Source organism: Varanus komodoensis, unplaced genomic scaffold (assembly GCF_004798865.1).
Source record: "Varanus komodoensis strain SLA01 unplaced genomic scaffold, ASM479886v1 scaffold74, whole genome shotgun sequence".
NCBI classification, from domain to species: Eukaryota; Metazoa; Chordata; class Lepidosauria; order Squamata; family Varanidae; genus Varanus; species Varanus komodoensis.
Window position 1 is genome coordinate 2,659,723 of NW_025336401.1, and position 27,500 is coordinate 2,687,222.

At 51.3% G+C, this 27,500-nt stretch overlaps 1 protein-coding gene across 1 annotated transcript in view; it reads right to left on the reverse strand.

Annotated features, from left to right (window-relative positions):
* The window catches only part of GPC3 (glypican 3), a 148,299-nt gene that overhangs the window by 20,732 nt on the left and 100,067 nt on the right, over window positions 1-27,500 (reverse strand). Inside the window, exons 5-8 of the mRNA XM_044452720.1 lie at window positions 24,491-24,624; window positions 19,975-20,100; window positions 15,499-15,619; window positions 639-801 (exon numbers count right to left, since the gene is read on the reverse strand). Of these exons, the coding sequence (XP_044308655.1) occupies window positions 639-801; window positions 15,499-15,619; window positions 19,975-20,100; window positions 24,491-24,624 (544 nt within the window). The remainder of the gene's footprint in view (window positions 1-638; window positions 802-15,498; window positions 15,620-19,974; window positions 20,101-24,490; window positions 24,625-27,500) is intronic.

The following is a 27,500-nucleotide window of genomic DNA, read 5'->3' on the forward strand; positions in this document are numbered from 1 at the left end:
GGTTGGTGGAACCTGCTGGGATTCAGAGCAGTACAGCAGACCCCCAGGCTTTGGGGAACCACCCCGGCCCTCCAGGGCTTCCAATCTGCTCTCCCAGACAGCCAAACCCCTTCCCTCTGGCACCATCTCTTCCCCCCGACTTTCCTACATTTGGGGCCCTTCTCCCCCCATTCTAATGGTCCAAGTTATGACATTGTTATTCATGAGCATCTCCTATTTCTCCATTTGCAAGGAACCCACAGCTCCTTCCGTGGGCCTGCTCCCAGTGAGCTTCGTGGCCAAGCGGAAGCAAGAACCCGAACCTGAGCTCTTGTCCAACACTCGCAGCAGGAGCCTCAGACGCCTCTCCTGAGACAGGAAATATGCCAGATTTCTTGAGGCCCCTACCCTTTACGGCCAACTTCGCCTACCCTGGGAGTGGGGCCCACTTACAGCTTCTCCAGCATGGAATCTGTCCACTGGGTTGAAAGAGGTTTGGCACCTCTGTTTGAGAAATGCCTCTGGAGGACACACAGTAGCCTTTGATCGGCCTTTCCATCACACCTTTTCAAATTTTGTAGCACCGAGCAGCTTTGGACAGGATATACCAAATGCCAGGCAGGGAATGAACAGACGGAAAGATCAGATTTCCTCATTACCTGCTAAGAACCGCAGCTGGTTCTTCACTTTTAATTCGCCATTTCCAGAAACTGCATTGCCATCGCAGTCATCCTCGTCATCACAGTCCCCGCTCTCTGCATCCTCCTCATCCTCCGTCTTGTCCAGACTTTTCCGGCGAGGGATGGACATTCCCTTCAGAAGCTGGAAGGCAAAGCAGGAGACCGAGAGGTTTACAGAGATTAGGGTGGACAATCTACTCTGATGGACTAGCCCAGGGGTCGGCAACCTTTAACACTCAAAGAGTCATTTGGACCCATTTCCCACAGAAAAGAAAACACCGGGAGCCGCAAAACCCTTTTGACATCTAAAATGAAGATGACACTGCATATATCATTTTTTACCTTTATGCAATGTATAAGAAACCTATAGTGTGTTGCATTTATGATATCAATGAACTGCTACAGAGAAAACAATTTTTTATTTCTGCATGCAACAAAAACATTTTGAACTCAAAAAAAAAAAAAAGACACTGGGTTGAACGTTACTTTCAAATAAAATATTCAATGTCTATTTGAGTCCTCCTCGTATTTATGAAATAAAAAGCTGAACTTAAATTATCCACCTGCAGCAAACCAAAAATGCCCTCTGCTTCTGTGTGCCCTCATCCTTTTATCAAGTGTACTGGAGGGTGCAGTCAGCTGTCAACCTGAGTTAAAAAAGGACTAACTGATACTCTCATTCAGTAAGTAGAGTTTCTGCAATACAACAAATATAAATAATAGTCTGGTGAAATATTGAACAAACATCCCTCTCCCAATGTGATAATGTTGCTGGAATTTTTATAAGAATCTTCTTAAAACAAGGAAGTAGATCTTATCTTCATTATGATTTAGCCGCAGCTCTTGTTCAGTCACTAAAAACTGTTATTTTTAACCTTACATTATAAACTAGTAGGACTCCATTCATATATTTTGAATAGGAGAACAGCTTCCTGCAGGGTCAAAGTCAGTGCTAAAGGGCTGCATGCATTAAACAGCAAACCCGTAAGTTCGTCAGCAGTAAAAGCAAATGAATCTACCCATGTACCATTAAACATTTGGTGTTCTTCAGAAACTTTTCTTTTCTTTGATTTGTTCTTGGGTGGCCTGGGGGGGGGGGGGGAAGCTCAGTAAGCGAGATATAGGTGTGTTTAGTGACTGATCAGCAAATAAACAGTCAAGTGCTGTGAATTGTGACAGGTCTCAAGAACAGCTTTTATCGTTCAGAGGAAGGAGATTACATTGGGACAAAGAGAATCCTTTCAACAGTGTTTTGTTTCATGTAGTTCCATGTAACATGAGAGCCTGCAGGAAGCTTGTTCCACTCTTTCCCTGCACAATAGCAGAGGAATGGCATTCCTGAGTGGAGCTTTGGTGGCGCTTCGGTCGCAGATCGGCGGCTGTGCCGGCGCGTGCTTTGAGCAACGGAGCCACAGCAGAGGGGCTCAAGAGCCACGAGCGGCTCCAGAGCTGCGGGTTGCCGACCCCTGGACTAGTCCATGGAGTAAACTTTAGCAATTAAAAATTTTATTACACAAAGTGGTATGTAAACATGAGTAAAGGTGAAGGTTTCCCCTTGACATTAAGTCCAGTCATGCCTGACTCTAGGGGGTGGTGCTCATCCCCGTTTCCTAGCCGAGGGAGCCAGCGTTTGTCCACAGACTGTCCCCGTGGTCGTGTGGCCGGCATGACTAAACACCGAGGTGCATGGAACGCTGTTACCTTCCCACCGAAGTGGAACCTTTTTCTCTACTTGCATTTGCATGCTTTCGAACTGCAAGGTTGGCAGGAGCTGGGACAGAGACCTTGAGCTCAACCCGTTGTGCAGATTCAAACTGGCGACCTTTCGATCACCCAGCCCAGCAGCACAGCAGTTTAAACCACTGCGCCACCTGCAGTCCTATTATAACATCTTATATTATGCTATGTAACATCTTATATAACATATTATAACATCTGCAGTATTATGAGTAATAGTAAATAAATTTCAGGCAGGAGGTGGGAAATGCTCACCTGGGGAAAAGAAACACAACAGAAACCTCCCTAGAAGAGAAAGTTAGCACCTGTGAACAGTTCCATCTCAGCATGTTCTTTGCCAATTTTCATCCACTACATACACAAAGAGTTCTTGTCATTGCTTTCGGGGAACTCCAACATGCAGTGGCAAAGTTCATTCAAATGAGCATGGATTTTGAAGACGCTGCAGAAGATTGGATTCTTCTGATTTCTGACTTGGGGTGGAGGGGATTTGTGCTAATGTGCATTAGTGCTGATACACATGTGTGTAGTAATACTAAAGTCCATTTGCGAATTCACATTAGCGATTGTGCACTACCATTTAGGCGAAATAGCCCAAGTAAAATGAGGTTCTTGCTTAACAAATCCAATTCCGTCTAGAGGAAGACGACGGAACAAAAAGCACCCGATCCCCCATAAAAGGCAGAAATAATATTTGTTTGTTTATTCATTCATTAAAAGCTTTTCTACCCCGTCCCCACCAACACCTCCTCAGGATGGCTTACAATAATGGATGGGATGGATGGACAAAGCTCTGCGCCTCCCTTCATTCCTTGCAGGCGTATTTAGCATTTCTGCTTGAAGCCAGAAGGTCAAATGACCCCATCAGTGGCAGCCAGAGACTGCGGACAAAATACTCATATGATGGACTCTTCTTTGTGAACCACAAAGACCATTGTTTGCTGTTGGGGTGTGATCTGTGGGTTATTCTCAAGTTATCTCAGGTGGGTTCACACAACACAATAACCCGCATTGCAATGACAACCGACAGTCAACCTTCCAATGGGTAGCAGCTTTCCAGAGGAAGCAGTTCTTTCTGATGGGAGAGGTCAAGGATGCCAATGGGGACGCGCTACACACGGACCATGGGCAGCTCACCAACCCTGGATTTCCTCCCTGGCGCTGAGTGGCAGCTCCGTGGCTCTTCCTTGCATGCAGAAGGACACATGCCACATTCCCAGCATCTCCCGGTGAGGAAGAAGAAATTCTTCACTGAGCGCTTCCCCAGGGCTGGCTCGGAGCCCTTCACTGGGGTCACCAACTGCAGCCGCTTCCAAATTAACCAGACCCAAGCTGAGGTATTCCCGAATTGTTCCAAGAAGCGGGATTCACGCAGGCCATGAATGTCCACGGCTTCCACTGAAGGACAGAGAGCTGAAATTCAAAGCTAAGCTTGAAAAGAAAATAACCCCCAATGCCAGCCTCTTTACTGTAAGAATGCCATCTAGGAATGTGAATTATTACTGCCTAACCTAGGATTTTGTTAGTTTCATCCATTTCTAAAAGACTTCCTCAGGCATTTTAAAAAATGTTTGGAACACATTAAGCCAGACTCTGAAAAACAGTTCCTGAAAAAAGCGTTGGATTCTGCAGTTTATATGATCTTGCAGTCATACTTTTGACATCTGACCTCATATGTCCGCTGAAACATAAACATTTTACTTTTGTTTGCCTTAGATGAGCAAAGTTTCATAAGGGGCCAGTGCCTTGTCTCTTGTTCCCTCAACCGCTGTGGGCCTTTTCCCCCCTTCTGTGATGAAGAACTTTAAAACTTTGTTTATAGAAAAAATCAAAGTGAGTAGCAAGTTCTAAACTCTTCTCCTACCCACCCCAAAGATGGGTGGATAATTCAAGGCTTCCTGTCGGCTGCCTTGTTCCCAGCCTGGTGAGAAAACTGCAGCAACTTGCTTTCAGGGCCCATTTATTTTCCTGGAAAGTTCGCCTGGATTTTAAGAGGCCTTTGCAAAAACCTGCTCCTTCACGTATGTTCACAGACTGAGAAGGAACAGATGGAAAGCAGCAGAAAGGCAGAATGTCCCAACAAGTCGACGGGCTCTGAAATTATCCTCAACAGCCCCTGCATCCTAAGAAGACCTCACCCCACTTTCTCTAAACCTTTGGGGTCCACCACTGCCAGGTGACAGACCACCAACTCCACAGGATGTGTATCGCTGGACAGCGAGCGACGGACTGTTTGAGAAGCGTTCATTAGTGATGCTCAGTCCACTCTTTCCTCCAACCATTCTCTTGGGGCAAGCATGCAATTCTTGGATCCAGCCCACAACTCTGTACAATGGGGAAAGTGTATGTTTCCCCAGAAATCTCCAAATCTCAACTTGAGCTGAGTGAGAACCAGAACCCAAGTGGCTCAGGCCTAAGGATGGCGGTCCAGCCTGCCGCGGGCAACTTCAGGCCCACCAAATACTTTGGCCCACAACTCTCACGATCCCTCACCATTGGCTATGCCAACTAGAGCCGATGGACATCCGGAGAGTCACCAGCCCCCGACCCTTGCTCTGCAGCCAAACAGTGGTTCTCTGACGGAGAGGTAAAATTGTGAAATTGAATTCACACGCGTTGCACTCCATCATGCTGTGATGTGCAAGGAGGGACGATGCAAGGTACGGAGAAGAGTTGGCACTCACACCCACGTGCAAGACACGTAGAGATTGCCTAAGCTGACCCACATGTACACTTAGGCCTGAAAAGCGATGCATGGGTGGGGAGGGAGTGGCCACCTGATTTCAGTCTCAAAATGCTCCGTGGGGAGATACGAGGGGCGCAAGCAGGAGGGGAAGCACATGTGGATGGGAATCCGGGTAATTGGGGAGGGCTTGTGCAGCAGAGATCCTGAGGGCCCCAGAGAGCCCATGTGGGGGACAGACAGCCCCCTAGAGATCTGGGGCTCCAGTGAAAGATTCGGGGCTCTGGCCCTGGTGAGCCAGCGCTGCATGCAAATCCTTTCTTCACACCAAAGCCATCGAGGGATGAGCAAGCCCCAAATTGGCTGACAGCAGGGTCACCCCACCTCACCCACGCAGCCCCTAACAGCTGCCGGTCAAAGGTGTCTGGGCAGCCCCAGCACCCTGGATGCCTCCCTCCGTAGACTCTGGCTCGGCACATTCTGCCTCCCCGGAGGCTTTTCAGACAAGCTGCGGCGGGAGGGCAACTCCAGTGCGTGAGCAAAAGACTGCAGAGCTGGCCAGCTGCTAAATGCTCGACGGTCGGTCGGGCGACAGGAAAGGGTGGGCTAGGGAAGGCCCAGAGGCCAGACTGAAAGGCCGGGAGGGCTGGATCCACCACGCACGTGTGCCGGGCTGAGCCCTCGACCTGCCTGGAGGAAGCTGTTCATGTTGTACCATCAACAGTCACACAGCAGTGCCCAGAATATATGAGGGTTCTTCAAAAAGTTTCTGCATTTTTACAAACTCTGTTTATTAAGAATTTCAAAATCAAATTGCATCACTTTTCTACATAGTCACTTTCCTCTGTGATGCATTTTTTCCAGCATCATATCAGCTTTTTAATGTCATCAGCAAAAATATATATAAAATATATTTATAAAATATAAAAGTGCGTAAACCTTTTGAAGAACCCTTGTACACAGAAACATAGAGCGAATCAGAAGGGGTCTCCAGGGCCATCTAGTCTGACCCCCAGTTCCAGTCGGTTCTGCTCACGACATGCCCACCATGTACATGTCAAACCTATCCTTGAACGCCCACACCGATGGGGCCTCAACCACCTCCCGTGGAAGCCCATTCCACACCCTCGGGGTCCCGACTGTCAGGAAGTGCTTCCTGGCATCCAAATGAAACCTTGGCTCCCTGAGCTTGGCTCCGTTGGAGCACAACCTGTCCTCTTCTGCAGGGGAGAACAGATCTCTACCCACCTCCGTGTGACATCCCCTCACATACCTGCATGTTGCCAGCAGATCCCCTCTGAGTCTCCTCTTCTCCAGGCTGAAAAGACCCTTTTTCCTCAGTCCCGCCTCATACGGCATCCTCTGCAAACCGGCCACCAACCTTGTGGCCCTGCGCTGCACTGACTCCAACCTGGCTATATCCTTCCTGTAATGCGGGGCCCAAAACTGAGCACAATACTCCAGTTGTGGGCGCACCAGAGTCGTAAATGTGTAGCCAGCTGCATGTATCCTAGTCAAACAGGGTTTGGGGATTCGTAAATACTACAGAAACAAGCAGAAACCCCTTTTCTCATTTCAAAAGGACCAAAAGCAACCCCCCTGAATTACTGGGTATCTCACAGGGCCTGGGCAACAATATGTTGAAAAATATCTGAAAAATACATTGTCCATACCTAATCTGAGGCAGCTCTCGGATGCTTTTCTGACAGAGTGCTCTATTTTCCACATGGCATTCAGCAAGAGCATTTCACTGTTTCATCTTCCACAAGAGTCAGACCCACAAGTCCAATTAAAGGAAGGGCTCCGACTGCCTCTTTCCCCCACAAAAAACTACATGTAGCAGTTTCTCTCCCTTTAAATAGCTGCTATCGCTCAAGCGCTTCCCTGACTTGATCATGCGGGAAGAGGCAGGAAAATCGACCAACCCCATAATCAGTAAGCAGAATGCAACAATAAGCAGGTTTTAGTGTAATGACAATTTATCCAGCTGCAAGAGTTTAACCAGCATAGCCTCGTCCCTCTTTGCCAAACCAGAATGGCGGAAAAGGAGCCGTCACCAACTCCATAGCACACAACTTGAAAAGACACCAACCCGCTGAGCACATGCCCCTTCCCATGGGAATGCGAGCAACTTCAGGACACCCCACAAGGTGGGGGGCCCTGGAACCGTGCACTTCGCCGTCAGGGTTGAGCATGCTTGAGTGCATATAAGCACATTTATCTTTAATTCATCTTTATAAATTTAATATGTTTACAAGTTTCTTACATAGAAAGATGCGTGCAACAGCACCAACATAACACACATTCAAAACCTGCTTGAATCTAATGAAGCGCAATGAGGGGCTGAGTTTGTCTCCTCAGGGGCAGCGCTGCAGCCGTCACCACCACCAAAAAGGCCCTGCTTTGTCTGCCATGTTTCTAACTGCGATGGGACCCAAAGGAGAGCGTCCAAGAGCCACTTGGAATCATGGAGAAGGTCTGTAGGGGGGAAGTTAGCTTTTGGGATAACTAGCTCCCATCCAGGTTGGACGTAGCCCCATAATAGGAGCTGGTTAGAGTGTTGAGCTGCACACCTGAGAAATGTGGGCCTTCTAGTCCCACCCTGGCCTGGGAGCCTTTTGGGCCAGTTGCTGCCTCCCGGCTCGACCTGCCCAACAGGGTTGGTGCTGCGAGGATAAAATGCAGAGGAGAACCTGGAGGGGATTCCCGGCAGGAGGAGGAACGGCGGGGTATAAATGCAAAGGAAGCGAAGGAAAAGTCAGAAGGAAAGTCAGCTAAGCTGCAAAGGGGGCAGCAAGACTTGGCCCCGCGTCGCTCCGCGTGGAGACTCCAGCTGCCGGCCCTGAAGAAACCAGGGGCGTAGATGAACAGTGCTGGTGGCCACGGGGTCAGTGGAGGTCAACGTAATTCTTCGGGCTCTGATCCCACCACCCCTCTGCCTGCACGAAGACAGTGTCAGACGAGCCTAAATTTATCTCATGCAAGGCCAAGTTTTGATCAGTGATAAAAGCATCTCTGCCCTTTCAGGGCCATTTTTAAAAGCCACTCTCCCAAAATTGCGCACAAGCAGACATCAACCGGTGGCCACGATTGTTCAGAAGAGTGCAGAGGGTTTATTTCAAATTAAGGGTTCCCTTTAGAGGTTGCCAAGGCAAAAAGTCTGAATCAATATTTATACTCTTCTGGGGCGTATAGTTTTCCTTTAATTTAGTCTGCATGACTGAAAAGAATTTAATAAAAAAATGTTCCAAGGGCTATGCTGAAATTCCCGGCATATTTTTCCGTAAGCCTTTGGACGACGATCAAGCGTCGAGATTGGAAAGGGCTGATAATGGGTCTGCAGCTAAAACAATAGGCAGAACAGCAAGGGAGACTGAACAACGTGATTGAACGAAGTAACGGGGGTGATGCACTGGGCCGGCCCGAGACAGGTGTGGCGTTCGCGGAGGGAGGGACGCCAACGCCTGGACTACCTTTCTTACTGCAACTGATTGGATCATCGCAGCCTTTTGGTGCATCGCAGTAGAAAGTACCTGGATAAAGTCATCAGCCTCAAGAGCCATCCATCAGAACCTGGGCTGCGGACTTTGATGCATTTATAACAGGACAACCGATCAACCCAGGGTTTAGCAGCTGACTTTAATTGGTGGGAGCGGAGGCTTCAGGGTGCCGGCACAGCCGTGACGACTTCGGGTCTGCCGCTTGACTGTCGCGGGGAGGAAGGGCTGCTTCTCGCAATGAGGGCGGCCATCCTGCAGTCCTGGCCATTTCCCCTGCACTCCCTCCAGTGTCCCCCAAAGCCACCAATACCGGGGTTCTGCAAGTTCGGTTGATTCAGAGGCGGATGTCACAACTCGCTTGGGTTGACAGCCTGCACGAATCTTGTCTTCTCTCCCAGCGGAGCTACACATTATGCTAAAATGAAGGCTTCCTCTAAAGTCAACCCCTCACTGTGCACTAGGAGGTCACAATAAACCTTCCCACCCCTCACCATGCCATTTCCTCCAGACATGCTCCCCCTCCCGGGGGGGGGGATGCAGGCAAAGAAAGGTCTCCAGTGGTATCAATGGGGGTCTCCTTCCTTTTTAATCCCCCTGCAGGGGGAAACTGCAAGATGGGGAAGATTGAGTCTTCCCCTCCTGGTGGCCCTGACCCAAACCAAGGCCTGTGTTTCAGGGCCATCGTGGGACTGTTGGCTGTTTTGTTTTTACCTTGCAGGAGTCCTGGAAACTCCCAGTGTTTCAGTCCTTCCCTCTTCCCTTCTAGCATGCAATTCATGGTGGCGGTAAGAGTGATGTTCCCAGAATGCCTATCAAATCGGGAGCCCTCCAAGCCCCCCAGTAAATGCCATGTCCTTGCTTCTTCACGGAGGAAGACAGTCCCTTCGAAGCCCAGGGGGCTGCCGAGGTGGGCACTGGCTGAGCGCAGGCTCGGCTGGGTGGCGAGGAGGACCCCCAAGTGACAGGGGAGGCAACTTGCAAGCCTGCAGTGAGAGGGCGTCACAGCCGGTCTTGCACCCAGTCTGGGCTTCCAGCTGAATGTGGAGGCTCTGCGCTCAGTACATTCATGCGCCAGGCTCCAGACCTGCGGACTAGAGTCAGGGCCACTCACGGCAAAACAGCCGTAGGGCTGGGGTGGTGCAGCGTCTCTCTGATCCAGGCAGGCTGGGCTTCAGAGCAGATTGTGGAAACCAGCCACAGACATACTCATCTGCCCGCAGAACCTCGCAGAGTTCTCCCCGCGAGCCTCAGAAGGAGAGCCAGCAGCAGAAGGATCGCACAAGCGCCCTCATGAGGGGGCAGGCCTGGCACATCCAGCCTCGCCTCCTCCAGGGGCTTGCACCCAGTGGCTCACTGGGATACGATACAAGCAGCCACCGTCGCTTCACACACCTTCCAGGGCTTTCTGTTTCCTTCTCTCATTTTCAAAAACGAGCCACATCCTATCAGCTGAGAAAGCAATTCATAAACAGGACAAAAAACAGCACCATGTAACATGGAGCAGCTAAACCCACAGGCACTAAAGAAACCCTGATTCTGCAATGATTTGAAGCTGAGGGGAGAAGAAGAGAGAAAGAAGGGTCTCTGCTTGGTGGAAGGCGTGGCAGAGGTCCAGTGAGCCATGTGAAGCTCGGGGGCCGCAACCGATAAGGCCCTGGCCACCCGCCACTTCAGAAGTTGGGGTAGCAGGAAGAATGCAGGGGACTCCTAGCCTGCCCTCTAGCAATCCAGACACCCAGAGCTGTGACGACACAAACCCTCGGCCCACTTACAGCCAGGCAGGCGCTGGAGCCAGCTCAGGCAGGAAGGACCGACCAGGGTTGGGAGGACCCCCGGACCCCCTCCGTGGCCTTGTGGTAAAGCGGGGGGCCATCCCTGAACGCTTCGGATTTCAGCTCTCCCAAGCCCACCATTTTCAGACCGGCCTGAGCCGCCGCGGACCTGCAGCCCGTAAATATTTGCTCAGTTTCCACTGCTGACCCGCTTTGGTTGTGCAGATGGGAGAACTTTGCTGACTGTTCCCAATCTCTCACCAATTTCAGCCCTCAGGATGGAGCGCCATGGATGCCTGGCCCGCCTGCCACTCCCCACCTCGCCCCCGCGAGAGTCGGCTGGTTCAGCAAACTTCGTACCGGCACGTTTGCCAAGAGGATTATTTTTATCCGCCTTGCTTTTTCATTCAAATGCTGCAGCCTTGCTTCCCACAAGGCAACACACACGTGGCCACTGGTCACAGGATGCACGTGAGAGAAGTGAGGGCTCATCACCGCTTCCAGGATTAATTCTCTCAGCTGTTCACACAAATGGCTGCCTGATCTGCTCCCAGCAGCACCTGGAATACTCCTGGAGGAACGGACCCTGCAGCTTTGCACTCCGATTGGAAGGGAAAGGAAACCCCAAAGGACTGGCTCAGGATCTAAAAGCAGAAATCGCTCCTTCCTGCATCCGCTAGACTCTAAATCTCTTCCAAGAACTGCATGCCCGGCTGCTTCCCGCTTTGCAGAATCATGCTGCAGTTCTATGACTAACTTGCGGGCTGCCCAGTGTTCCAAGAATGATGCGCTGGTGGGGAGAAGCTCTTCCTTTTGCCAGGTCAAAGCCTCACGGCAAAGGGGGGCCCTCCGTTCTGGTCTCAGAAGGGGAGGGGGGCCACCTGGGCATCCATCTGCCCGAAATTAAGGCCAACTGGGGTGCTGTAGCCACCTCTGTGGAGGAACAACACAGAATCTTGGAACTGTGGAACCGTGGGGGTAGGCGCCTCCTGGAAATGCAAGCTGGCCCTCAGGTGCACCCCAAAGAACCCCGCCCTGCAATTCCTTCTCTGAAGATTCTAGCCGTGTTTTCCCCCCTAAGTTAATGGCTAGAAATTAGCATCATTTCTGCTTGTGGTGGAAGGCACCTGCGTGGCACCAGGATGACAGGTGCTAAGCGAGGATGGAGTGCTAACCGGGTGTCCGGTGCAGTTCACAGTTTGCATTTCAGCAGGCCACTGACGGCTGCTCCAGGCTGCCCATAAACGGCTTCCTTTTCAACAAGCAGCTAGAAACATAGAAACAGAGCGAGTCAGAAGAGGCCTCCTGGGCCATCTAGTCTGACCCCAGGTCCAGCCAGCTCCACTCATGACATGCCCACCATTGCGCTGTGCAGACGAAATACTCCTGCATAATTCCTGGGGACAAGGAAGCATTTGCAGAGCACTGGAGTCCTTCCCTCTTCCAGAAGCCCGACCTGATCACTGCCACTCCAGCTTCTGAGAGTACCACTGGCACTGCAAGACATCTCAGTGGACACAAGGGTCTAGAAACTTGCTTTTGGTTTTAAAATAAATGCAGGGGTTTGCAAGATGCTGAGCCCCGGTGGGTGAGGCTCTCCTTTCAAGCTCTCATGGAACAGCCGTACCAACCCCCCTGCTCTTATTCTGATAGCATTCCTTCTGCAAGAGAACAGACAGCCGGGGAATGCTGCAGAGGAGAGGGTAAGAAGCAAGAAATGTCATAGAGAATGGGGTGACCTTCTGCAATTAAAGGCACGATATGTTCTGATTTAATTATGCGTAGCAGCTGGAGTCTGCCGCACGTCTCCTGATCTAACACTCTCACTGTGCCGTAGCCGTTGCTCCGTCCATATGGAGTGAGAGTCTGTGGGACTCCGCATTGCAATGGTGCACGCAGGAAAACTCCCAAGTGGGAAACGGGAATGCTGCTGGTCTTTGGCTGTCCTGAGGCATGAGGGGCAACCCAAAGGGTAAAAAAAGGCGACAGACGCCTCATCATGGCAGAAAGAGAAACATTTACCGCCCAGCTTAGACAGCCTGCAAGAGGAATAAAAGAAAACATGGGGGGGGGGGGGCTGGGTCGGAACCGCACGCATCTTCAGGGTTTGGCTTGTCATGCCTGAAGGAGCACTTACATCCATATATGTCCAGTCGCCCCCTGAGATCGGCGGGAGAGGGCCTTCTCCGGGAGCCCCCCATGAGAGAAATTAGGAGGGTGGCTACTTGGAGGAGGGCTTTCTCAGCGGTGGCGCCTAAGTTATGGAATGCGCTCCCCAGAGAGGTCCGCCTGGCGCCGTCGTTATTTGTTTTTCGGCACCAGGCAAAGACCTTTTTATTTAAGCAACATTTTAAATGTTAATACTACTGAATTTTATCTGGCCAGGGCGGCTTATTTTATATTGTGTGTTTTAAATTAATATTATTATTCTATATGTATATTTTAATTTATGTGGTTTTATTTATTGTTGTAAGCCGCCCCAAGGCTTCGGCGAATGGGGCGGCATAAAAATGTTTTAATAAATAAATAAAAACAAATAAATAAATAAAAGAGGCAGGCCCAATGCTTGCTTGCCCAGCACCTCGTTAGGAGCCCCCCGCCGCCCTGCTGTACCTCCTTTCGGTTTCGCAGCAGCACTGAGATCCGAGCTACCAGTGCGGCGTGATCGGCCCCAGCTCCTCTGCCACCCGGCCTCCAGGTCCGGCCTCGCTGCAGCAGCCCAGCCAGACGGGCCAGGAGAAAAGCTGCCATGGTCCCTGGGGCAATGCAACACCAAACTCTCCTCGTTCAAAAATAAAGCAGAGGAAGTGCTCTAGAAAAGCTGGGCTGAAACTGGCGGATCAGACTGTCATCTCCATTACACGCGGCTGTTGCACAGAAACGAAAACACCGGCTTCCTCTAAAGGGCTCATCAGAACCGTTTCATTCCTTCATTTCATGAACTCCCCGACTGCCAGTCAGTTTAGCACAGGATCCCCACCCTAGGGACCTCCAGATATGTAGACGTCAAATCCCATCAGTCTCAGCCAGCAAGGCCAATGGTTAGGAGAACACCAACTTGGGGGAGCACAAGAGGATGACAGGCAGAACAGAATCAGGGGTCACCACCAAGAAGGCCCCGTCCTTGCTGCCTTCAGCCGCCAAGCCTACCTTTATCCACGCCCCAGGCTGTTCCCCCGCCTGTTTGATGGAATGCGCCCTCCCTCCAGTTTCTCTGAAATGGAAAGTGCTGAAAGAGAACTGATGGCCCTGCTGCAAAGTTCGCAAGAGGCGCGCTGTGACTGCTAAAAATAAGGCAGCGAGGACTGCGCCTCTCTGCCCCTCCGGCTCCCGAAGTGAAAACGTCTGCACCGCGAATAAAACTACTTAGTCCCGAAGGTGCTACCGGGCTTGGACTCCGCCCCGCCTCAGTGGCCACCCCGCGCTTGCTCCAGCGCAAGTCCGGCCTTCTCATTCCCACGCAGGCTCTTCCCCCTCCCAAGAGCACTGGCGGCTGCTCACTTGCTGGCTGAAGAACACACAATTATTTGTGGGGCGCAGGGAGACAAAAACAAAAGCAAAACTGCAGGGCTGATACAGCAAATGGTGTTATACATCCCAAAGATCTGTCAAGATAGGATAAACATGAAATATTTCCAAACATCAGCTAGTCTAACCTCTGGGTGAGCACTATTTCCCTTCCAAGACCTCTTCACCCTGTTAATAGCCTTTCCTGGCCATTTCAATTGCTTTTCCAGGCTTCCAGGCTTAAAGTGACCCATGCTTTGCAAACTGTGGAAACGGCACATTTGGCAGCATTTGCTCACAAACTTTCGTGCTTAATCCTACTTCCCTTCTCCCTCGCTCTGCTCACTTTCCCCATGATCTCCCTTCCAACTCTGAAAATGAATAAAGATGTAACCCCACTCCCCCTTGCATATCCTGGAACGTTATAATTATTTTCTGCAAGGCAAGTAATTAAGGAATGCAACTACATTTGTAATTAATGCATTGCCACTTTTTAAGAAGTAGGGTCTGGAACTTAATCATCTAATTGTTTAAAGTACATTTTGCTGTGCTCCATAATATAATTATTTGGCAACAGGTACAGTTCCAAGTCAGCCAGGTTTGCTGTCTGCCCTCTTTCTTCCATGCCCCATTTCCCAATCTCCTTTGCTTTACCTCCCCAAACAGAACTTGATTGCAGACGGCGGGGGGGAGTTCGAGACCTGCAAACCTGTGCTCCCAGACATTTTGCACTTCGCTTTCCGAGAGCCCCCGCTTGCACGCTGAGTGGTCAGGAAACAGAGCTGTAGTGCAAACGAGGCGGTGGACACCAGGTCGGGGAAGCTGCTCAGGGGCCCGAGGCCATTTCAGCGCTTCCACTGGAGGGTCTGAGGGGAGCGCAACGCAGCCTTCGCATCTGTCAGGTTTGCTCCACTGGTTGTCTTTCGCGGCAGGTGCCCCGATTTCCCATCAGAGGAGAGCAAGATCTTACACATGCATTCTCCTCAAAAATATTTCTACGCCAGCTTTAGTCCAAGGTATTCCAAGGAAGTGTGCCTGCCAGCGTATGGAATGGAGCGTCCTGGAAAGGGCTCAGCTCAGTGACCGGCAGGCACACTGCAGAAGGCCCTGACCAAGCCCGCAGCCGTAAAAGCTGGAAACACCCAGGCCCTTCCTGTCTAGCCGAGCGCTCCTCCAACCAAACTTGTATCATGCAACTGCACGGGCTGCCCAGTGAAGTCGATGTGGGGCCCAGACGCCACGTCTTCCGTTTCCTTCCATCTTGCTTTCCCCACATCTTCTTTTCTTCCCACAAAGAAGTCTGTTCTGGCAGAAAGACCGAGCGGCTGCACAGCGCCATTCAAACGGCAGTTGCGTTTGGAGCCGTCCCTCTGGAAGCACCCAAAGAGATCTGCAGTGGCTTCCTGCATTTTGCCCCAGACATTTGCTGCTTTCAACATGCGGCTTGCCCTGCGGCTGGGGTGTTAGCGACGGATCTGAGCAGCACCACTCCAGGCCTGGAGGGGCCCTGGGAAAGCTGCACCCCTTGGCCCCCTCCCACGGCCTGCAGGCAGGGCTTTGCCTGGTGGGGTGGCCGAACGGTCTCCACTCATCTTCCCGCATCCCATTTCCAGAACCGAACGGAGCAGACGAAGGCTCACCTGATTGATGTGCTTCAGCTTGTCGATAATCTGGCTGATCACGGGCTCGGGGCCCTTCCCCTTGGCCTCGTGGGTCCCCGCGTGGGCTCTCCCACCATTTCTCGCGGCCTGGCGGCTGTACCTGCAGCGGCGAGATGGTAGGCAAGGACAGTGGGAAACCGCTCCGGGAATCACGTGGATCAAGCTGCCAGCTCCAGCACACCTGTGTCGGGAGCGAGGGAGATGGCCGCCCGGGAAGCTTGTGCACAAGGACTGCTGGCCGGACTGCAGCAGAATGGGAACGGGACTGGGGAGCAGAACTGCGGGGAGCCTGGGAATGCGATGCGGGCCAGCCCATGATGCTGAGATGAGAGCAGCGGAGGCGCCTGTCTCAAGGCCAGGCCGCCAGGCGGGCAGGCAGCCTCTGGGAACAGCCAGGAGGCCCAGCGGGGCCCTGAGCAGGGGAGCTTCTCAGCCTCAGGGGAGGCAGGCATGGCTGTTGCCCCATGACGCACTGCTAGCGACGGAGGTGCACGGAGGCGGGCCGTGCTCGTCTGCAGAAGGCCCCTCCTGGAGGGACGGGCCAAGGCACGCCCCCATTCTCCCTGCCTCAAACTGCCGGGACCCAAAGGCAGGTCGGTGGGAAAGCCAGGGCAGATCCATGAGGGGCTTCTCCAGGCAGCCCGGAGGCCAGCTCTGGCCCTCCCCTCCACGAGGGGGTCCCCGGCTGGGAGGGCTTTAAGAGGGGGTTGGACAATTCAGCGAGGAAAAGCCCCTGCGTGCCTAGACATCCTGGTGCCCACATGCTGCTCGCAGCCCCACAGGCTTCTCTGCAGTGGTTCTGGGGCGTGTGGGTGGAGAGCTGCCACTGCCTTCACGTCCAGCCTCCGCGCCGCCCTGGACGTATCCTGGGAGGCCGGAGTCTGTGCAGCCCCGAGCATCTCTAAGCAGCACCACGGAAAACTGCATGGGAAACCCAGAAAGATGCCCCTGTGCAGGAGGGCCATCCCTGCAAAGGCTCAAGACCTTTGAGAGGCACCACCTGGGAGAGCCAGGAGGGAAAGCGCCACTTCCAAATAACTGGTCCCTTGGCGCCATCTGGTGGCCCGGACAGTGTCTTGCCAGTGAGGCAGCCTCACGCCTGGGACCTGCCTTTCGCAGGGGCGAGCACCAGCACCCGCATTTTCCACAGCTGCAGAGAGGCTCACCTGGTTGCAACCTTTCCAGTAGCAGGTGAAGACCTTTCCATTCTCCTGGACAGTCTCATCCTTTGGTTTGCATGGTTTTTAATTCTGCCTCTGTTCTGGGGGCGGGGGGGGGGCAGGGGAATGCCCTCAGGCCGATTGTCTCAACAGGCCGTTTTCCCTGTGCTCCTGGTGGTCATGATCAGTTTTGGCAGCGTACATGTGTGAAAATATTTGCAATACAGAACTTATAAAGAGACAACCAAATCCTTGCCAAACAAGTAAATTAAGGCAGGGCAGGTGCCTCAGAGAAACCTAGGAGCCACTTCCCCTCCAGAAGCAAGGAGAGCGAGTGATGGACCTTCCTGAAATCTTTTAAGGAATGGAGGAATACATGGACAGAAAGGGGGAGTTTAAACAAAATTATGTCCCCACATTTGGAAGCAGGTGCAGAAGAATTATGAGAACAGCCTCTGAAGGTTTTTTTCCCAACAAAAGTCACATCTATCATCTTATTCAGAAGAGACTTAAAGAATAAACCATCCCAAAGCAGCTTAGAAAACTTTTGAATCTGAACATGTAATAGGATTTGAGATGTAAGAGCTGGGAAAATCCTGACACTGTGTGAAATCCTTCAATTAGAAAAGAATTTCCCAAGACTAATAGCCTTTGCATGGAGAGGTGGCAATTGCGGGTTGCAGCACTCTAAATACGACCGCCAGCACTTCGTAGGACAGCTGTTGGTGCACATGTTCCAGTTTGTTTTAATGCTTCCAGAAGGATTTCTTGAACAATTCTGCCATTTCCCTGCTATGGCCCTCAGTACCCTACAGAGAAGTGAACCAGACAGCAGCTTCCTTTGGAATGCCGTACTTCAACATTATGCAAAGATAAAACGTGCAACCTTAGATCCAGCTAGCTGAGCTAGGGACCGTTCAAAATCTGGCTGAGCACAGCAAAACCAAAGAAAGGTGCCAACAGACACCAGCAGAAGCTCAGTCTCTCTCGAGGCCCTTTCAACCATCAGCTGCCTTCATTCAGCCTTTGGCAACGCAAGCCGGAGGCTATAAAACAAACTGGGGAAATGGCAAAGGTAAAAAGGGGCTTGTATGTGGTGGGCTAGGGAGAGAACAGATCCCGGGCCACAGAACTCCAAGCTGAGACACAACCTGTGGCACATGGGCTTCCGGTTCTTAATTTGCACCACATGGGACTGAAATACCAGCTTTGTGGGCTTGGATTCTGGGACCACGGGCCACCCTTCCTGGAAGGTGGGCTGCTGGTGTGCATGTTACAAGGACTGGAAAGAAGGTGCTTGGCCACAGCACGAAGGGGTTCATCAGGAGGGCTTTAAGCTGAATCCTTCAGTGGAGGGAGACATATGCCGGGGTGTAAGGAGAGAGAAAGACTTGTGCACCACAACAGAGGGAGCAGAAGTCCTGAGTGTCTTCGGGGTCTATGCACGAGTGCCCAGAGCTGGGAAACAAGCAGCGCGGACTTGAACTCAGGAGGGTGAATACGACCTGATAGCCAGACCTGGACCTGCGTGGGACGACTCCCATGAACGGGATTCAGCGACTGGAGGATACAACCTGTTCCAGAAGAACAGAAGGCACAGGAAGGGAGGTGGAGCCCCATGATACGTTAAAGATGCCTCTCTGTGCAGAAATGCAGGAGAATGAGCTTGAGGGCCCCACTGAGAGCACCTGGATTAACATAAATGGAGCGAGGAACAAAAGGAGCATGGTGGTTGGAGCCTATTACCGAGCACCTAGTCAAGGAGAAGAGGAGGAGGAAAACTTTTGCAAAGCAAATTGCCCAATTGCCAATTGTTGTCGTTCTGAAGGCTTTCAATTTTCCCGACATCTGCTGGGAGACAAATTCTGCCCAGCACGGCCCCTCCAAGAGACTCCTAGCATGCATGGCGGATAACTCCCTCCAACGGAAAGTGGGGGAAGGAACTGCTATCCTTGACTTGATCCTAACCAACGGGGAAGAACTAGTGGACAAAGTGGCACTTACAGAAACCCTGCAGAGAACTGCTGCAACACATCTTCGTTCCGACAAAATGACAACCCATAACAAGCACAAACAACCCTGCAAATTCTGCATTCTCGGCATGGCTCAGGCCTAAAAGATAAGCCACCCCAGGAATATGCTCTGCATACGGACAACACCGCAATCTATCCTGGCCGTAAAATGTTCTGCGAGCCGTTTTTGGCTGTTGGAAGGTATAGAAAAGTGATCAACCCACCAATCAGGGCTTGCCCGTGGGGCGCTGTGCCAAGCAAACCTGGCTGATGTCTCTCCCATGTTTCCCCACAACTTCTCCCACCGTCATCCTGCCACACAAGGCGAGGAACAGAGAGCTGCACAACACCTTTGCGTTCACAGCACCTGCAGCCCAAGTCCCTCAGGCCAGGTGGCAGCAACAGAAGACGGACGAGAGCGCAGAGCAGAGGCTTCTCGGTCTGGAGCCTCAGCAAAACTCAATCAGCAGAATGCTCCTTTAGCTATACTTTTCTCCAGACTGCCTGGGACCCCAATGCTTAACCAAGACTACTTGGCTCCCTGGTAGCAAAGCTCAGGGAACCAAGATTCCAGGTGGATGCCAGGAAGCACTTCCTGACAGTCAGGACCCTGAGGGCATGGAAGGGGCTTCCACAGGAGGCGGTCGAGGCCCCACCAGTGAGGGTGGTCAAGGACAGGCTGGACAGGTGCATGATAGGCATGTCGTGAGTGGAGCCGGCTGGAGCTGGGGTTAAACTAGATGGCCCAGGAGACCCCTTCTGACCTGCTCTGTTTCTATGTTTCTACTTGCTCATCTGCACGCATGCTGCAGAATTCCCGGTAAGCCCCCAAACAGCCGGACTAGCTCGTGAAATATGCTTTCCTTCAGGCTTTCTTTCCCAGCCCAGAGCCAGAAATAGGAGCCATGGCACTTTCTTCCACGCAAGGTTTGAGAGCACCCACCTGATGGAATGTTCTGCCCAGACTGGCCGGCCAAGCAGTTTCTTGCACAGACAACTGAAATTTTTTCCTCTCTCCCCTTTCTGCCTCTGGCTGGTTTCTACTGCTACTGAAGATGCTTCTTACATACAGATTGTTTCCATTTATTTTTTCTTTCATGGCTATCACAGTGTTTGGAAATACTTTTGTGCAAGTGTCCGGAGTCTGACCAAGAGTTCTCCTGAGAAAGACAGCACCACCCGAGGCTCCCATGAGTCTCAAGATGGAGGCACGCGGAGGGAAAGCAAAGGGAACAGTGGCATCACTGCAGGACGAGGAAGGGGAAGGACTAGAAGCGTCTCACCTTTCCACAACTTCTTGGCCATTCCAACAAAGGGTGTTGTTTTGCACAGCGGAAGTGTGACTGCAGATATGCTCTGGCAAGCTGCTGTAGAAGCCACTGTGGGCCCTCAGTTTGGCGATGAGTTCCCTGGAAAAAGCAGAGAAGGAAAACATGGAATGTGTGGCTCACAAAGCCAGCCTCAACCACAACGGGAAGCGCCGGGACACCTGCAAACCAAGCAGCAGCTTTTCCATGGCTTGCAGCCGTGCCGAATTTGAACGCAGGGGATTGAATAAGATTGAAACGGGACACTTTGTGGTTCTCCAGCTCCTTGGGCAACACCTCCCAACACCTCTGGCCACGGCCTAAGGCTGATGGGAGTTGCAGACCCTGCTCCAACCGACCTCCAGTGGTGCACTTCAGCGCTGCGCTCGGCCACTGGGTGCTGCTGAAGGACCATCGCAACTCTGATTCCGGTGCGCGCAAAAACACACCGACGGAAAGCCAGGGCGAACACAGACCTTTGCTGTCTGTTTTCTCTGTTTTGCTGTTTGTTTGCTCTGAGGCAGCAGACCCAGCAGGGGCCGATCGCTTCGGTGGTGCGTGTCTTGCAAGGAGCACTTCCTCCCAGCCAGTTGCAGGGAAGTAAAGGACACGTCGACCTGCCTGGGCACAGTGCTCCAGAGTTCGAAGCTGAGATCATTTCCCTCCGGCTGATCCCTTGTCCATTTCTTGAGAGATCTGGCAGGGACTGGGCCTGCTGGCACATGACACGGTCACTGAAGCCGCCCCTTTGCCCCCTGCGGGCACCCCAACTGCAGCGAGACTGCCCTCAGAGCCGGCCGATGCGCTGCAGCCAACGCAGAACCCGGTGGCCTGATTGTTCTTTTCCTTCCTTTCATTTATTTCTGTGCTGCTCAACAGCCAAACCTCTCTGGGCAAGGACTCATAAAACTACAAAGCACCAATGTGGATTTTTAAAATGCCACATAAAATTTTAACATACAAAATTTACACAGCGAGCGTCTCACATGCCATAAAAATCCACGCCACCTTTAAAGGTGGCTGGCATAAGCGTCTCATCCTGCGGCATTCAAAAGCCCGTGAGTGCAGGGTGGTCTCGGCTGGTGTGGGAAAGGAGGCTGCAGGCCCCAGGGAGGCATCGGGGAGGAGGCCATTCTGCAACTGGGAGCCACCGCAAAGAAGGCCCTGCCTTGCCGGCGCTCTGGGAACCTGCTTCCCACAGCTGCCGCTTTTCAGGACCTGGTGCCTCTATTGAGGGAACAGTGGCACCCGCCTATGTGCTACCTGGCCAGGTGTAGGGCTTTTTCATTGGTGCATAAAGCCCCGACAAACTTGGGACTAGGATCTCTGGCAGTGAGCCTTCTCGATGATCAGCCTGCCCGGGCACTGAGCTCACTGCAAGACGCATTCCTGGAGGCTCCACATGGACCTGGCCTCTGTTTAGAGTCTACTCAGAGTAGGGCTCTCAGTGCACCCTAACCTCTAGAAATCCCCGCCTCCTGGCATGCAGCAGGCACCAAAGTTGCTTTGCGCTCAGCAGATGCAAATGTCTTTATTTACTCGTAAACAAGCTTTTTGAAGGCTCAGCCATAGCCTTATTGGTAGAAGTTCATTCTGAACATTTTTATTCTTTTGCACAGTGATTCTTCATTCCTTCACTGTTTGCTGCTTGGGATTTTTTACAGATACAGAACACCGATATATGCAGTAAGTACATTTTATTCATTGGATGCATTTATTCTAGAACAGGTTAAAAATGCAGAGCTGTGATGGTGCCCTTTCACTTGCTGGCCCACATCTGTTTCGCAGGACTCTCGACTGCAGGGGTCCCCCCATTGCCACAGGCACTGACCAACCTTGTTTTTAAAGGTTTCTTTGTGCATGAATGAATGTGCATCCACAGCGATGAATACACAGGAAGCCAAAACTTCCTAGCAACTGCTAGCAACCTAGTCTGGTTCTTTCTCTCCCGCAACCGCTTTCCTTGCCCTCTTCTCCCTTCCCCATCCCTGGCCATTTCCCCCTCTTCTTAGCCCCCAGCCTCACTCTTCCCCCACCACCCCTAGCCCAGCCACCCCCAATGTAGCCATCAACAGACCAGCCACACCCTCCACAGCAGCCATTTTGTGGTGGTGCCCACGGCAGCCTCCCTCCACTGACCCAAAACAGTTGCGGATCCCTGGACTGCTGGCTTGCAGCTCCCTTAGAGTGGGGTGCTGCTGCGGGAATGCAAACGGTGCCCGAACGCGGCGAAAGGTGGAGGTGCGAGATCGCCGCTGGAGGTTCGGGCTGAACGTAGCTCCTGTTGCCTTGGAAGGCTGACGGACGGCTGCGCTGCCCTTCTACGGAGCCCACTAGCGGTGCCAGTTAATCGCACCAGGAGCATGCATGGAGCACACGCCGAATGAGGAGCAGGTGGGAGCAACCCTGGTTTGGGAGCACCAGGAAACAGCCCGACTCCGACAACCAGAGGCCCTCGGTGCCTGTGGAAGTGAGGCAGGCGGGGAGATGCTCATTTATCAAAGCTCCACTCCAGCAGGACGAATGCCGGAGCAGCAATCCTGCGCTTGCCACAACTGTGGAACTCCAGGAAGGAAAGGGAAGGCAAATCTCTCCTTCCACCCAGGACTTCGCCTCAACAAGCGTAATCTATGGCTGGCTGTAGCCTTTTTCTGCTAGCATATCCTGTTATTTATTTTAACAGACGGTTTGCGGCACTAAATCCCATTCAGTCTGAAGTAAACTATTATAAAGATTAGTTGTGAGCTGTAAAGTACCCAGCTGGGGGCAGGCAAAACAAACCTGAGCTTTTGGAACGCTACCAATGGGAGCACTCATTTCTCCTCTCTCTCGCTTGCAAAAAGAAGAAGAAAGAAAGGGGGAAAGAGAAAGAAGCAGGCCGATCGCACACGGAGATTTGCAAATTAAGTGGGGGGAACAGAAAATGAAATGTGGACACTTCTTAAAGAACCATCTCTGCAGCATTGACGCACGGTAACCAACACAGCCAACAGGGACCAAACACCTCCAGCGCTGTGCCAAGCCTAGTTAATGAATGACATTACAGGATGTGGCCCTTGATGAAGGTGGGGCAGACTTAAGCCAGACTAGCCTCATCCCCGGTGGAATACAGGACTCATCATCCTCAGCCAGGCTGGGCTGCTAGTTTCCCTTGGGAACACTGCAGGCAAGGGAGGTTGCGGCTGCTGCGCATTCTCCATGCAGACTGGTGTGCTCAGAAACCACCTCGTGGTGACTTTTCCCCGCATGGCGAGACAAGCCCCGCATCGGTTGTCTGGGTCACGGGGACAAGCACGTGGAAGCCCACTTTTGTTTCTCGCAAGGGAACAAACTCTTCGGACCAGGGGGCGGGAGGGGGTCAAAGTCCCACAGGAAGGCCATCGACCCAGTGCTGGAACAGGCCTGCCCTGACGCGAGTCAAGCCAGCAGCCGGTCTCCACCCTTGAAGCAGCTTTGTAAAATCTGTGCAAAGCTCATCAAAAGTCTGTGCCAATTCCTCCTGCAATTCACGCACATTTCCCTGGGTGTTAAAAAATACAGATCACAGCCTGCTTCGAAAACAAGGCTGGAAAAGGTCCTGCGCAGACGGCTTTTGGCTCCTGCGTCCGTGATGTACAGGACGTTCACCCGGCACAAGCCGGCCATGACTCTGCGTGCGGGCCACCCCTTCTCTCAGTCCGGAGGGGCAACCCCCCTCTTTTGTGCTGATGCACACAGGCGTTTTTACAGCAAGGGGCTGTACGCGTCTTGTATAACTCCCTGCAAGCCACACCACCAGCGCCGCATCCCGGCAGCAGAAACGGCCTTTTGCATGGAGAAAGGGGCGTTTCCCTCTGGCTTGTGCCCTGTTTCTTTAATGGCACCCCGTGGTGAAGTAAACCAAAGGCTCTCCGCTAGCCACCCGAATTAAATTTATGGATCTATTTTGTGGCCTGCCCAGAGACATCCTGTGTTTAAAAAATGCACACATCATATAGAAAAGTCAAGGATAAATGCTACATACGGCAAGAAGTCTACAAGTGGGACCTGCAAGGGACACCTGCGCAGAGGGCGGGCCTGCTCCGGGCATCCCTCCTGGATTCCCTCCCTCCCTCCCTCCCTCCAGGTTTCCACCCCCCACCCAGCAAACCAGTGTCCCAGGGTCCGTGGCACACGCTGGGGGGGGGAGTATCACTGACCTGCTTTGTTTATTCATTTATTTATTTGAAAACCTGAGCTCTGTACCTCCGCAAAGTTTGCAATCCTCTTGAGAAGGCAGATCCCGTCTTATCCCACATGAGTAGTGATTATTTCGGTACCCAAGCAACAGTGTGCTCCTCTGCATGTCAGAATTATATGAGCGGGTGTGTAAGATCACAAGAGTCCGAGAGAGCCACAGAGTGTGCCGTGCATGTGCAAGGGGTTTCGAGAATGAAAACTAACACGCTGATGACACACACCTGAAGCATGAATTTCGGGGACACTCCTGAGAAAACACAACTGGCCCTCTCACCTCCTCCTGCTAGCCAAAGTTTCCTCGTGCTCCACATGGGCAACCCTCACCATCCTTTTGTCGACGAAAAGTTCTTCGGGATACGAAGCCGACCGATACTGCCTCTGCTGGGAAGGGCCACATAATTTGCTAATCTGGAAGAGAGTATAAACAGAAGACCAAGGTACTTAGCCGAAAACCATCACGGCACGGGCCACATCGTTCTAAGCCCATGCACTTTACATCTGCAGTTCACTGTTCGCAGAATCCTTTTGATAAAAGGATGACAAAGCAGATTCCTCACACATCACACATTTATTTAAAACACCTGTATCCCATCTTATATTCAGTCATGATCCCTACACAGCTTACGTAAAAATGGAACAAAGCCGCAGGACCCACAGCAGAAGCCATTGAAATACTGGGCAAATAGAAAAGGCTTGGCCTGGTGCCAAAATGAATAAAGCGTCAGCACGAGATGTACCTCTATGAAGAGCAGATTTCATAGTCTGGGGAGCTTCCACTAAGAAGGCCCTGCTCCAACCAGCTCCTCTTCCAGCCTCTTTCAAAGAAGGCTCCCACAGAAGGACCTCGGCAGATGATCTAAAGGGTTGGGCAGGTATATATGGAAAGAAATGTTCCTTTGGGTACCCAGGCCCTAAACCATGTAAGGCTTTGAACGTCAGTGTTATCACCTTAAATCAGGTCCGGACTTCCATCAATAACCAATGCAGAAGGTAAAGACTGGTGTTATATGATCTTGCCTCCCAGCCCCAGGAAGCAGTCTAGCTGCTCTCTTCTGTACCCACTGAAATATCCAGACCCACACGCAGAGACCTGCAATGCCAAGTGGGAGGTTACCAGAGCATGGATTGCCACTGATTGGTCTGCCCGTCCAGGTAAGGACGTCACTGATGGACATCCTTGCCACGGCAGCCACCTGAGATTCCAGGAATAGCTGGTGCAGCAGCGAATACGAGGCAGGGAGGGGCAACACCTTCGCCCTCCCTCACCTGGTCTCTGTGGTGCCCGCCAGGGCAGCCGCCTCTTCCGCAATTAAATCAGGGATGAGGCGTGCTTCATTCTGGGCTGACCTGGCGTTGTTCTGCAGCAGCGGCGGCGGCGGCGGCAGCAACAGGCCTGAGGGCAGGATGGGACATCATCCAGCTCGGGGAATAACCAGAAGGGGGGAACAGAGGGGCATCTAGCCCCTCCCCTCCTTCGCTGACACTTGGATCCCCCACCCTCACACCTGCCCTGCCCATGAGTACACTGACAGGAGCACCCTTTGCTCCCCAGATTTCCCCAGAGATAAAATAAAAACATGCAATTAAAGCAATAAAACAACTGCTGTTGTAAATATGGCACTAGTGGAATACTTTCTCCATGCTAAAACATTTGTAACTATTCAGATGAGATGCATTTAGCTGTATGTGTGCAAGTACAATTAACTATATGCAAAACCAGGCTGCTATCAGAATATATACAGTAGCTAAATTCATAACAAAGTAAACACACGACTATCTATTCTTTGCCCGTGGGAGAGTCTTGCAATTCCAACAGCCCAGAAGGTTACCAGTTCTCAGTGATTCTGTTCCAACTGTGCCTGGCTTTCTTAATTCTAAATATAATCTGCTAATTTATTAGCATAATCGGGTTTTATACTTACCCTTATGCTACCGTTGGCATTTCTCCCATAACTAGCATAAATTGATCTTTAGTTGCCTTCTTGAACTCCAGCGCTTCACACAGGAATTCCCAGAAGTGTGACCCGGCCAACTTGGGCCCATACCATACCAGCTTCTATGTTTTTATTTCTGATTAATATTTATCTATTATCGTACAGTTTTATTGTCATCTGTTTTTGGCTGCAATGATGCTGCACGTTCATTGGTTAGGTAACTCCATGGAAAGCAATATATTCACTCAGACAATTAGCAAAGAAAGAACTCACTCCAGGCAAGCGTCGACAGGAAAAAGGTCCTACAAGTACCAGCATCCCCTGCAAGCCAGCATGCTGGGAATTGTAGGGTTATGGCATTAAATGTGCTTTTCCGCTCATTCATTCATTCATTCATTCATGCTAACGAAAGTTATATTCCACCTTTATGAGGAACCTCAGGTGGATCTCCATTTTTATCCTCGCAACAGCCTTGTGAGGAAGGTTCAGCTAAGAGTCCACCATCAAGAGTCACCGGAGAGCTGCATGGCCAGATGGGGGCTATGGATGAGTGACTTTATTTCAGTCGTAGATCAGTAAAATACAACAGAAGAATGTAACCACAAATCAGTACAAAAAATGCATTAAAACAGCACCCCAGTTACAGGGGACTATTGGTCCGCCTGGCACCGTCGTTACTGGTTTTTCGGCACCAGGTAAAGACCTTTTTATTTAAACATCATTTTAATTGTTAAAATATATGATCTGGCCAGGGCAACTTCTTCTTCCTTCTCTTTTCTCCTCCTATATTCTTTATTTACTTATTTTATACTGTTAATTTTAATTTTATATTATTGTATCTCAGTGTATTTTTTTGTTTTTTTGTATTTAGTGGTAATTTATTATGTTCTATTGTATTTCAGTGTATCTTATTGTGTTGTAAGCCGCCCCGAGGCTTTGGCAAGGGGCGGCATAGAAATGTTATAATAATAATAATAATATTACTATTACAATTATTCACACCTATATGACCTACAGTCAAAGCTCTCTGGGTGGTTTACAAAAGGTATGAAAGCAAAAATGTACAATAGATGAAAATAATTACCAAAAGTTAAAAATTAATTTAAAATAGCATATGAACATTACAACTGTAAAAAACAGTGCAAAAGACAATTACAAAGACCTGGCCAAGAATAAAAGGGACTTGACTCAAGACCAGGGAGATGTTAAAGGCCTCCGCAGAGACAGCTGCCTTGGCCTGGTGCCACAAAGATGGCAGTTTTGGTGCCAGGCAGGCCACCACAGGGAGGTTATTCCAAGATGGGGGGGCCACCCATCCCACTAGTTGCTCCCTCCAAGCCTCTTGCGCAG